The sequence below is a fragment of the Myxine glutinosa genome, chromosome 14 (genome assembly GCF_964187855.1).
Source record: "Myxine glutinosa chromosome 14, kmMyxGlut1.1, whole genome shotgun sequence".
Taxonomy (NCBI): Eukaryota; Metazoa; Chordata; class Myxini; order Myxiniformes; family Myxinidae; genus Myxine; species Myxine glutinosa.
The window spans coordinates 19524297-19538273 of NC_136274.1; the positions used below are offsets into that span (position 1 = coordinate 19524297).

The 13977-nt window shown below is 40.6% G+C and overlaps 1 protein-coding gene across 4 annotated transcripts in view; it reads right to left on the reverse strand.

The window, feature by feature from the left end:
• LOC137439467 (double C2-like domain-containing protein alpha) overlaps positions 1–13977 on the reverse strand; it is a 384494-nt gene that overhangs the window by 210626 nt on the left and 159891 nt on the right. For all 4 annotated transcript variants that reach the window (XM_078768119.1, XM_068135234.2, XM_068135233.2 and 1 more), the window contains exon 4: positions 11350–11454. In XM_078768119.1, the coding sequence (XP_078624245.1) occupies positions 11350–11444 (95 nt within the window). In that variant the 5' untranslated portion in view covers positions 11445–11454. The remainder of the gene's footprint in view (positions 1–11349; positions 11455–13977) is intronic.

Genomic DNA, 13977 nt, shown 5'->3' on the forward strand with positions numbered 1-13977 from the left:
GCAGTTATTTTGTCCAAAGGCTGTACTACCAAATATTACCTTTTGGGTGTCAATAATTTTGTCAATGCCATTTCTTTTTATTTTCTGATTTGAAAGGACATATTAAGTTCTGAATCAAAAACAAAGGTTCTTTAATATTAACAGTGAAATAAAGAATTGTGGAGACCAAATAGTTTTGTCAATTGCAACTTTTCTTTCGACAAAATTGTGAGTTGTTTGAAAAAAGTGCAAGGATGCCAATATTTTTAGCCACGACGGTGTGTATATACATATATGTATATATATATATATATATATATATATATATATATATATATATATATATATATATATATATATATATATATATACATATATATATACATATATATATATACACACCCATATATATATATCAGTCATTATGCGACTCCATACTATCAGTGGTGAACCGCCATTAAGGTATCCCATCCAGCTTATCTCTATACCTTAATGGGAGTGATAAGCACTGCCTGCCACACTGCATTACCTCTGGTATCCACTCATTATATGGGGTCGCCTGGATGCGGTCGGGAGTAACCAATCAGAATATAATTTCAGTTCTCCAACCTAATAAACGCGTCACCTTCACGTATGTACGCCTTGCCTGCCAAGCTCCGGAAGAGCCATCTGACAGTGCGTAATTAGATCTTCGTTCAGATACTATTACAAGTGCATACAAAACTCACAGTTACGGACCTGGTTTCGCCCTTGTTGGGGCTTCATCAGGGTCACGCAGTGAGTCCTGCATACACTTGTGAATCTGAAAACCTTTCGGTTATAAACCAGTCATTATGGGACTCCATACTATCAGTGGTGAACTGCCATTAAGGTATCCCATCCAGCTTATTGCTGTACCTTAATGAGAGTGATAAGCACCGCCTGCCACACGGTGCATTACCTCTGGTATCCACTCATTATATGGAGTCACGTGGATGCGGTCGGGAGTAACCAATCATAATATAATTTCAGTTCTCAAACCTAATGAGCGCACGCTGTGACGTCACCGTCACTTAGGTATGCCTTGCCTGCCAAACTCCGGAAGAGCGATCTGACAGTGCGTAATTTAGTTTGACTGGTTTATAACTGAAAGGTTTTCAGATTCACAAGTGTATGCAGGACTCACTGCGTTGCCCTGATGAAGCCCCAACATGTATGTTTGTGTGGCCATATATACAGTCACTTGAAAAAGTAAGCACACCCCATGTAAAGTTTTGACTTTTTCAACATATTTCAACATACAGCTATTTGATCTTCATTTCAACAATATTGATAGATAAAGGTGATATAATATAACAAATATCATGAAACATTTACATTTTGTAGTCCATTGTATAATTTAAATAAACAAAAATGCAAATTTCGCATGTGGAAAAAGTAAGTACACGCCTACATTTATCACTACTTCAAATACCTAAAATTAGAATCAGGTGCACCAGCTCAGGTGCAAATGATTAGAACATCGGTAGAGAGGATCTTGGCGGAACCTGTCTTATTTAAACCTCAGACATTCCGTTTTGTTTGCTCTTTGTTGTTGAAGTGTGCGGCGTAACCATGCCTAGATCAAAAGAGCTCTCTGAGGCCTTCAGAAAGAAGGTTATAGATGCCTACGAGTCTGGGAAGGGATTTAAAAAGATCTCCAAACAATTTGAAATCAATCAGTCGACTGTCCGGAAGATCATCTACAAGTGGAGAAGATTCCAAACAACTGCCAACTTGTTCAGGCCAGGCCGCCCTAGCAAGTTCAGCCCGAGAGCAGACCGCAAGATGCTGAAAGAAGTCTCTAAGAACCCCAGAATGTCATCACGGGACCTACAGGTAGCTCTTGCCACTGTTGATGTCAAAGTGCACGAGTCTACCATTAGAAAGAGGCTGCACAAATTTGATCTACACAGGAGATGTAATAATAATAATAATAATAATAATGCATTTATTTTATATAGCGCTTTTCAGGAAGCCCAAAGACGCTTTGACAGAGTGCAAAACATAACGCATAGCAAAACATAAAGACAATTGCAAAAAAAGAAGAATCAATAGGGAAATATTCAAAGCACAAAGGAGGGAGAAGGAGAGGAGATAGTCAGGGGTTAGATGCTGTGGGTTAGATGTGCCAGGAGGAAACCTTTGCTGTCCAGAAAGAACATCAGGGCAAGACTAAAGTTTGCCAATGAACACCTAGGCAAAGACCAGCACTTCTGGAACAATGCACTCTGGACAGATGAGTCAAAGGTAGAGCTATTTGGCCACACTACCAGAAGACATGTTTGGCAAAAACCAAAGAAAGCATTTGACCACAAGAACCTGATACCAACTGTAAAGCATGTTGGTGGAAATATTATGATTTGGGGCAGCTTTGCTGCATCAGGGCCTAGGCAGCTCACCATCATAGAATCCACTATGAATTCTTCATTGTACCAGAGGGTGCTTGAGGATAATGTGAGGCCATCTGTCAGAGAGTTGAAGCGCAACCGAAAGTGGACCTTGCAACATGACAATGACCCTAAACATACCAGTAAATCCACCAAGGAATGGCTGAAAAGAAAGAAATGGAGGGTTCTGGAATGCCCAAGTCAAAGCCTGGATCTAAATCCCATCGAGAGGTTGTGGGGGGATTTGAAACGAGCTGTGCATGCAAGAAACCCCTCAAACATCGCATAGCTGAAAGAATTCTGCATGGAGGAGTGGGCAAAAATTTCTCCCAGTCGATGTCAGAGACTGGTAGACAGTTATAAGAAATGCCGAATTGAGGTTGTTTCTGCCAAAGGGGGCAATACCACCCATTAGAGCCAAGGGTGTACTTACTTTTTCCACATGCGAAATTTGCATTTATGTTTATTTAAATTTTACAATGGACTACAAAATGTAAATGTTTCATGATATTTGTTATATTATATCACCTTTAGTTATCAATATTATTGAAATGAAGATCAAATAGCTTTATGTTGAAATATGTTGAAAAAGTCAAAACTTTACCTGGGGTGTACTTACTTTTTCACATGACTGTATATATTTCCCAGGAACATATCCCCAAAATTTAATTCCTGTTCATAAAAAATTGTCGATGAATTAATCTCCAATGCACTTCTGCATATACTTGCATACACATACATATGCCAACATATACTTAGGCTCACATCTGGGGTTTTCCTCGCAGGCACGTACGACATTGGCCATAATAAAGCTCACAGTGTTAGGTGTGGAAAATTTCTGAGATTTCGGTTGGCTCAATAGCTCAGTGGGCTGTCACCGTGAAAGTGATGGAGGCCCTTGGTTCCAGTCCCGTGTTGAGTCAGAGTTTTTCACACTTAGCCCCACGCAGGAATTTAATTCCTGTTTATAAATAAATAATAATAATAATAAAAACAATAATAATAAATATATATATATACACAACCGGTCAAAAGATTTAGAACACCTCACTTTTTCCAGTTTTTATTGAAATTTACGCAGTTTAATGTCTCAATGTACTCTGAAATTAAGCAAAGAATAAATAAACAATTGGAGATAAAAAAAAGAAATCGTAGAATCATTTTGTTTAACAAAATTTAATATAAATTTTTGACTCAGTAAAGTAGCCACCTTTTGCAGATATAACCACCGAACACACTCGTGGCATTCTTTCTACAATGGAGATCAAATATTGTTCGGGAAGTTCTTCCCAACACTGTTGCAGAAGTTCCCACAAATATGTTGCACTTGTAGGTTGCTTTGCTTTCACCCTTCTGTCCAGTTCATCCCAAACCAGCTCGACGGGGTTTAAGTCTGGACACTGTGCTGGCCATTTCATGATTTGAAGCCTACCGTCTTGTTCTTTTCCTCGAAGGTAGTTTTGACATAGCCTGTAGGTGTGTTTAGGGTCATTACCTTGCTGTAGGATGAACCCCTGACCAACTAGGCATATACCAGAGGGTATTGCATGGCTCTGCAAAATGCTGTGGTAGCCCTTTTGGTTCAGGGTGCCAGTCACTCTGTGCAAGTTGCCGACTCTGGATCCAGCAAAAGAGCCCCAGACCATCACGCTTCCTCCTCCATGTTTGGCAGTTGGTGTCACACACTGAGGAACCATCCTTTCGCCTCCTCGACGGCGTACAAAAACCCTGCGTGATGAACCAAAGATTTCAAATTTTGATTCATCGGTCCATAAGACCTTCTTCCAGTCTTCAGTAGTCCACTGGCGGTGCTTCATGGCCCAGGCAAGCCTCTTTTTCTTATTTTTCCATCTTAGCAATAGCTTTCTTACTGCCACTCGACCTGTCAAACTTGCAGCTCGAAGTCTTCTCTTCACAGTTCAAACTGAGACTTGCTTACTTCAACCAGTGTTAAGCTGTGCTTGAAGCTGTTGTCCTGTGAGCCGCCTATCACGCGAGCTGTTGACTCTCAGAAACTTGTCTTCTGATTCTGTTGTGGCTTTGGGTCTGCCAGACCTCTTTCTGTCAGGATTTCCTCCAGTTTACAATATACTACTTCCTGCAGTGCAATATTGTCCAAAGAATGCTTCAGAGGGTGTAATAACAGTCTGTTCCAATACTGCTTTTATACACACAGAGGGTTTGTAATCAAATAATCAGCAGAGGTTGGGACACCTGTCGGAATTGCTTGCATCAACTTTCAAGGCTTAATTTACTTACATTGCTGCAGAACAGCTGTAAGTTGTTAACCCATTACTTGTTCCCTGAAGAAGGCCTTTTTTACAATTTAACTGTGCAATTTACATTATTTTCCCGTTTTTGCTCACCTAAACTTTTTTTTAAACCTCGAGCAGTTTGCTGCTCACCTTTATACCATTTCAGGTTATTCACTGGACATTAAACTGCATAAATTTCAATAAAAACTGGAAAAATTGAGGTTTTCTAAAACTAGTTGACCAGTAGTGTGTGTGTATATATATATATATATATATATATATATATATATATATATATATCAATAAATATTTATTGGGGCAGAATTTAATTATAAACACATTTCAACAACAAAAGAGACATTCCAAAGCTTTTCAGTTCGCTCTCATCAGGGAAAATGGCGAATAAGATGACACAATAACAGAACATACGTTTTATCGGCACAAGGTAATAATCTCAGTGCTCATTGGTTATTACAGGAGGCTCGAGTACCCAATAGGATAGGGGGATGGATCATCTATCGACAATTCACCATTATTGATCCACATTTATCCACAAAACAAATAGAGAGTGTGTGCACAAATTCCTTTTGTCGATAAAGTATAGGGTGATTTGACCTAATAAATGTGGCCTCCATTATTCGGAGATGTGAAACTCTGCATGCCTTGCTCAGGGTCTGGAACCCGCTTTCATTATATTGCTCTACCCACTGAGAATTACTCAAAAAACAAGATCCAATGAAACTCGTAAACATTGCTAGATTGAATGGTAGGCAGTACATCCTCATGGATTGACGGAAGCAATCTGCGAGTGGTGAAAATCACTCATGGTTGAACAGCATAGGAGGAATTACAAACCATTTACTTAATTTGATTCTCGAACCGTTGAGACTCTTTTCCTTTCCAAGGTAAATAAATGCAGGTACACCGGACGTCTATCAGGTCCTTTTCATTTGACTGACTCAGTAACTTGTGCAAGAATCTATTATTATTAATGACTTGCTCAGGATATCCATTCTCAATGAGGATCGTCCTAATGGTCGGGATTTCATGAGGAAGTTTGCTTGCTGAGCAAATCTTCATTGTTCGATTGACCAAAGTACGAATCAGTCCATTCTTGTACCGAATGGGACTATACGAGTCCCATCTGGTAGACTGCCTAGTAACTGTTGTACTAAAAGTGTTCGATGAATTCCCCACAAGTAAATCCAGAAAGGGTCGTACACCGGAGCGTTCCATCCCAGAGGTGAATTGCAAGGATGGATGGAGAGCATTCAGGTGTTTCAGAAAGACTTCACCACTTGAAGTAGCCATGAAAACAGCAAATATGTCATCAATGTACTGATAATTATCAGTTGGGCCTGAAATTGGGCCTGAAATTGCAGAATGTAAATTGGTCGTTCATGATGCCCGACAAAAATGTTTGCTCGGACAGGCCCTATGGCCTATGGGGGATCACATTGCTACGCTATTGATCTGAGTGAACATTGAGTCATTAAAACTACATTCCACTCATCGTGTGGCCATATTCAATTGTTCCACAAAAACAGGTTCAGAAATCGGTGGCATCGGTAGGTCCTCGTGATAGAGATGCTGTTCACTGATCTCTGTGACCTCCGTCAATGGAACATTCGTGAAGGGGCTTTTCATGTCAAATGAGCACACAATGGAATTTTTACTCATTTGTGTAACAGAACGTATGGCATCGGCAAAGCTGAAGGAATTAACTCCGTGGATCAATAATGGTGAAATGTCGATGGATGATCCATCCCCCTATCCTATTGGTTACTCATGTCTCCTATAATAACCAATGAGCAATGAGCTTATTACCTTCTGCCTACGAAATGTCCTTTCTGTTATTGCGTCATCTTGTTCGCCATTTTCCTCCATGAGAGGGGAAAGCTTTGGAATGCCTCTTATATTCAAATATATACAGTTTACAGTTTAAATTGGATTCACAGTTTACAGGTTGGATTTACAGTTTAAATTTGAATGCCACGAGTTTGTTCCAGAATGGCATTGATTGCTGATTTCGGTGTCCCCACCCCCCTTTTTCCCTTGATATAAGGGGTGGGGGGGGGGGTGTAGAATTGTTTTTCTTTACTCTTGAAAAAGGCCAGAGGATGCACGGTTGTCCATGTTGCTGATCGAAACGTCAAACAGTTATTTATTTTGCTCATTAAAGGTTGGAGAACTCAAGATGGATTTATTTGATTGATATATATATATATATATATATATATATATACAGTATACATATATATATATATATATATATATATATATATATATATATATATATATATATATATATATACAGACTTGGCATTTAATATGGAATCTTTTTTTTTTCTTGACTTGGGTTTACTTTCTTAACTCAGTATATCAATCTGGTGAGTTTCTTTTACACTTTGGTGATTTATTTGTTAAAAGAAACATGTCGCTGATTGTCTGTCGCAGCAAGAAGTCAACAACAGGATTATATCACAGGTGGCATGGCAAAATGTACGGACATGTGCATTTGACGATTGGCTTCACAGTCGGGTATACAAGGGTTGTTGCGTTCTGTATTAGTGGAAAACAACTGCTGCACGTCTCCAAAAGTTATTGCCGTTTCCTCTGGAGATGGTCCGTCAACCCGACAATGCTGTTTGTCATGGAGTGGTGGCTTTACGAAATTACGGCATGAAAGAGCGTGCTATTGCTCGGCAGTATGGCATCACTCAAGGTCAGGTGTCAAAGATCCTGAAACGAAATGCTCAGAGGGGTGTCCCTACTCCAATACCGAGACCAGGACGCCCCCGCAGAACCACAAGGAGGGATGATCGCCAGCTGCACCTGTTAGTCCGTAATGGCCGTACCAAGTCAGCTAATCGGCTTAGGGCTGAGTGGCAGCAACTGACAAATGTGCCTGTATCCAGAAGGCTAGTCAACCAACGACTGGTTCAAGCAGGCTATCGTGCCAGGCGTCCCCTGAGAAAGCCACGCCTGACCAGACAACACCGCCAGTGCCGATTGCAGTGGGCCAGAGAGCACCGTCAATGGCAGCCAGGACACTGGAATCACGTGATCTTCAGTGACGAGTCTAGATTTCTGGTCTATCATCAAGATGGCCGCGTCCGAGTGCGCAGACAAGTGCATTTAGCCGACAACAAAGATTGTGTAGTGCCAAGAGTCCAAGCTGGAGGTGGTGGGGTGACCGTTTGGGCTGCTTTTCATGCAGGGGGTAAAACTGACCTGGTTGTTCTGAATGGAAACCTCAACGAGTTCAAGTACAGGGCCATTCTGGAAGAAACATTGCTTCCATTTGCTCGTGCAGCCTTTCGAGGAAACTTTGTCTTCCAAGATGACAATGCACGGCCTCATCGTGCTCGCATGATCCAACACTTTCTTGCTGACCGTGGTGTAGAGCATATGGAGTGGCCTGCCATGTCCCCGGATATGAATCCGATAGAGAACTTGTGGGCAGAATTAACGTGTCAAATCGACCACCTGGACCAGCAGCCGACCTCTGTGCGTGAATTGCAGCAGGCTATTGTCACTGCATGGCAAGTGATTCCTGTCCAAACCTTGGCAAATCTCGTGAACAGCATGCCTCAACGTGTACGTGCTCTCCTGAATGCTCGTGGGGGTTACACGAAGGACTGAACTGTAATTTTACTGTCCGTAATCCCAGTCGTAATTTAACTTTCGGTTTTGTTAAAAATAAATTTGGCTAATGTGCAAAATAAAGACATACTTCTGGAAAACGTACAGAAGTTTAACACAGTACTGTCCATGAATTGAGTTCGATATCAGTTTACATCACTTTCAAGGATCAATTTATTTGTTTCGAAATGTCAAATGTGGTTTTTGTTTCTTTTAAAGGTCACATTAACCTAGAATAATTTCAACATAATTCCAATGAACTTTTGGTTCTAAGACATCTTGAAAAGTAAGTTCACCCCCACAAAAAAAAAATTCCATATTAAATGCCAAGTCTGTATATATATATATATATATATATATATATATATATATATATATATATATATATAGAAATGACTTATAGGCATAGGGCTACCATTCCATTGGATAGTTTAGTTAATTCCCACTAGCACAGAACACCCATCGCTTAGTTGATGAGATATGACAGTCCTTGCGGAATTGTGAAAAGACGGTTGTTGTTGTTGTTGTTGTTGTTGTTGTTGATCGTGTGCTCATTCTATGTACTTTTAGATATTTTTTATCATGCCTCGACAAATATTACTATACAGTATACAATTGTGTGTGCTTGTGTCCATGACTTGATTTAAATGGGTTCCTGCTGTTGTACAACAATTAAAATGGTACCATTGGAATCACAGCAGTTCCATGTCCTGCTATAATGAATTTTTATGATTAAACGGACACGGCATTTTACAACTTTGACATATTAGTTCCAATTAAATCTATTGTTAGCTTTACAACGGCATCATTTTGATTAATCTACGAGAGCAGGAACCCTTTAGAATGACCCATGGACGGACGTTGCTCCTTTTAGTCAAAAATAAAGCAAAAAGATTTTTCACTTATTCTTTGGTTTGACTGCATACTAAAAATAAAAATAACTTATGACATTCGTGATTGTCAGCTTGTTATTGTCTCTTACCAATTGTGCCCTAGAGAGTCTGGCCCTTAGATTGAAAGTTCCCCTCAAGTGCAGACGTAGCTAAATTCTCATGTAATCGAATGGAGAGGACATGCCACTTGTGGCTGCCAAAGCTAGTATACACCAGAAAAAAAAAAAAATGAAGTAGGTGGTCAAAATTTCTTGTTAATGTTTGTATTTTTATGCCTTGTCCAATTATGCACCTCTATCTACCTGGTTGCCACTATGTCGTACTGTCCCAGCCCAATGTCAGTATGCTGTATGCCGATGATTCCACACTCTACGGGGTATCCCCTAATTCAAGTAATACTTCTCATAGTGGGGTTTGTGTCTCATTAAACAATGATTTCGAGAATGTGTTGAAGTGGGGTCAAGATTGGCTGGTAACCTTTCAATGCCAAGAAGACTAAATTGCTGTCCCTGTCTCGCTCTAGAGAGAGGTCATTTACTCCTGTGCACATTGGTCCTTTGATCTTGCCAGAAGCATCAGCTCTGTGCCTACTTGGTCTTGATATCTCACCTAATTTCAGCTGGGAGAAGTATATATCAGGTATTGCAAGGAGTGCTTCTATGCGAGTTGGTTGTCTCTATCAATATACTCCACACACCGCCATTTCGATTTCTATGCCATTCAGGCCGCACATATCATCGAACCTGTCATGTATCACAATCGCCATGCTCTACCTTTATGTTTTTCATTTCGTGTGAAACACAAACAAACCGATTGTTAAAATGACCATCAAATATCGAAAATGTACACGTTACAGGTCTTCCAACGAAACAGTATGTATAGGCCTTAGGCTTCGGCTTCATGCCTCACCTTCAGGCTGCTTTGGACAAATTAGCCCAAAGTTTCTTAATACAGTAGTATTGCTTTTGTAATAATAATAATAAAGTTAATAATAATGATAATATCGTAAATATAATCGTAACACGACAATCCCTTCATCGTGACGGCAAAGTTACTGGATTGAAGTGGTGTACGGTTTGTTCATTGTTGACTCGAAACATTTAGAATAAACCAGTGTCTCAATGCAATCTCTTCACTTCCATGGTGACAGACAGATTAGAGACTTATAGTACTTAAAAATAAATTAATACTTACATTATTTGCTAACTGGTATCTCCACCCAGGTCATACTATCCTTTTCAACTAAAGTATAAAACAAGCCCGGCTAGGCCACTCTTAGACTTTTGGTCTTGTTTTTTTTACTGCATTCTCAATCAACCATCCACAAAACAATCCACCGAATACAAAGAACAATAAATGTCACAGAGGCTACAAAACTCATAGCTTGCACCAGATGGAGCTAGAAAGCCATGAACTTGCTCACTCCATCTGCCTTCCTCTCCCTCTCCAAGGAGACTCGTCCAAGTCAGTTTAATTGGCTTGGAAATAGGCTTCCCAAAACAGGCAAGATGTGTAGTTCTTCAGTAACGATGGCCTTTGCGAGTCGCCCCCCTCTTCAAGCTCTCAAGCTCGCCGAGAGAGCTTTTTTTATACGCTCCGTGCCATAAGGCAAACAAAAACCATTTGCCAAGCATGTTTGACATCAATCGATTTTTCTGCAAGGAAACAGCTGATATCTCACCACATTGACGCAGATCCAGTCTTAGTCACCACGTCATTTAAATCCCTGTATGTCCAAAAATGAACAACTCTTCTAAAAACTCCACCAAGATGAAACACCTCAAGGCATTTCATCTTGGTCTTAATCCTCAAAGATTTTTATTTTATTTTCACTTATTTCATTTTGCTAAATGGGGTAAGAAATCATTTACGAGAAGATCTGGGAAAAACCCACAATCAGACTCAAATTGGGCCCCATTGTTGCACCTGCGATGCATTTAATGCTTTATATCAAGTTCCTCTCTTCAAAACCATCACAGATTTTTAATTATACATCACAGCATAATTAATTTATGAGAAATTACTATGCAAAATATCTGGAGGATATCAATCAATTAATTAATCAATTAATCAATATCTATCAAAAAACTACCTGATTATTCATTCCTCACTCACCCATCCCCACCATCCCATTATAATGGGGACCCAACCATTAGTCTCCAGACTAACCCAACACGCAGCTGCTCCAAGGAATCTATGCGTTCAGCTCGGTCCATTACGCTCCGTATGATTGCTTGCTCCTCCGGAGTCAGTTCCGATCCCATTGCTAATGTCCTTTGGGATGGAAGGGAAAAAAAAGAATTTTTCTACCCATTTACCAAGATTACATCATCGCTTGAATCATATTCTAGTCACACGACACAATCTCCTCATGTTCTGCAATTTTTCACTCAAAGTGAAAATAAATCCATCCGTATTAAAAAGATAAAGATCAGAAGTAAATTAAAATTAAAATGAAACTGTCCAAATATGCTCCTTATGGATGGATCCATTCCAATGTCCAACAAACTCCTTCACAAAAGTGTTGTCATGTCAAGGAATACACTAGGTGGGTTGTTAATGCATTCCAGGCAGGCTTTTTTTCTTTAGAAGGCCGAGGGTCATGGAAGAGGAAGGTGAAGGGTAGTATGAACCTATGTTGGGCTAGCGGGGCAACAATTGGGCACAATCAAAAAGGGAATTAATTAACCAGTAAAGAAGAGAGACAGAACAGAAGACGAGACACTGAAATCAGTAGGTAAGAGGGTTGGGTTAGGGAGAGTCAATGGCCATAATGAAGATCATGGGTTACGGAGGGGGTGATAGAAGGTGGCAGTGCACTGCCTGATTTAAGCCGTGGAGGGAAGCGTAGGAAAGAACGGCCATTGGAAGGTGGTACCATAGACGGGAGAAGCCAAGAACAAAGGAGTACAGGTGTAAAGTCAGCCTGAATTAGTGGAGGTTTAACCGGGAGGAGATTACTGGAAGAACGTGTGGAGTTGTTTGGGAGGCTCAGAGGACAGATAGCAGAGGGAGCAATATCGGAGAAGAGGCAGGAGAAAACACAGAAAACCGAACTGCCTGTGATGCGAAGACAACAGACCTTTAGTATCGGCCTCATCACAGAAGAGTCAAATAATTTTGAGCTTTACATTCCTCATAATCCAGGAGACATGTTTTGCTGTGGTTCCAGACCATAGTGGTTAGTGTGCAGCCTGTGGCTCCTGGTTGCATCATTTTCTGGAAGTACAACTGTGCTGCTGATGCAGTGCCCCATGACCAGTCAGCTGGTACTCATTTTGCCGACCTCAGAGGATGGCAGGCTGAGTCAACCCACCTGGTGTCAATTCAACGGCTAGACAGGGCCTCAAACTCAAGACCCTAAGATCTAAAGCCAGCCACCTTAACCATTAAGCCAACACCAGGCTTGCCAGACCATAGGTGAGAGGAATTTGGATCTCGGGGAGATGCCCAGTCAGTGGCTCACTTTGGAGGCCAGCTTTGTGTGGGTAAGCCCAATTGGCCAATGAGATAGAGCAAGGGTCGGTATGAAAGGACAAAACTGAAGATCAACAAAAAGTAAGATGCATAACTTTCTTACCGACCCTCGTGTGTATGTATGTATATATATTATACATATCCCATTGGTTAATTGATCAAAATCAACCAATTCCTCCTGAAAGACAAGTATTTTCCAACCTTCTATCAGACTGGAACTACCATTGATCTTGCGACAACACAGCTCCTAGAAAATGCAATTAATTGCTCGAACTTGGACATGCATACAGGTAGAGAGAGCTCAGGTTAAATATTTTATTGCAGAGAGAGGAATGTAGCATGGACTATTGTCAAACTGGATAATGTAGGTAAAATTTAATGCCGAGAGGCTGGCAGCGATGGATGACAGACAGCGTCACCTTTTTGGAATTTTTTGGCCCCTGCAAAGTAGATGTAACAGGAGATGTCTGCGTAAGAATTTTGATTGCTGTGTAACAATTTGTTTGATTTGTGCGCACGATGAAATACGACAGGCTGCTATTGTTTTGTTGCATTCGCTCTACTGCACCGGCAATAACTACACATGTCAACACCCTCCTTACACAGCATACCCAAGGGCATCTCGTGTGCATCAGGGCGTCTTGTGCGTAGACTATTTCTTTCAATCTTTTTTCGAAGCCACTGATGGGAAGTTAGGCAATATGGAACGATTAACCCCACTCCCCCTTCTGACACCAATTACCGAATTGATCTTCCCTTGTCCAGATCATGTATGGCCCAATTTGACTTCTCAATAGAGGTGCTTATTGTTGCTCAATTTGTTATTTGATTGTTCAACCTTGATGTTGTTTTAATTGTTGCATTTAAAGATGAGCAAAAATGTCACTATTCTTCGTATAAAATAAATTATCCGTTCAATCCCGACAGTAATTTATAAGGGACTACCTATTTATTACATTTGTAAGATGGAGTGGGAAGAGGGAGGGGTGGTCGGAGGATACAATGACAATATCAAAACTCAAATAAAGGAATAGAAGGACAGGATATTTTAAAGAGGGGTGTAATTGGTTAGTTGTTCCATAAAAGAGGATTTTACTGGAAAGGGGCATTGCTGTGGATAAGGAAGGGAGGACAGTGAAGGAGAAGTCAGGTCAGTCTTTTGGGACTACTACCAGTAACATGTAACCAAATGCTACCTGCCACATGGTTGGGTTGTATGTGACTAAACCGACACCCCTTCACTGGCCTGCTAGTGGCACACTGCCAGGACTAAAAACAACACCTGGAAAAAAGGGTGGATGAGCTCCTTTAGGGAGACAA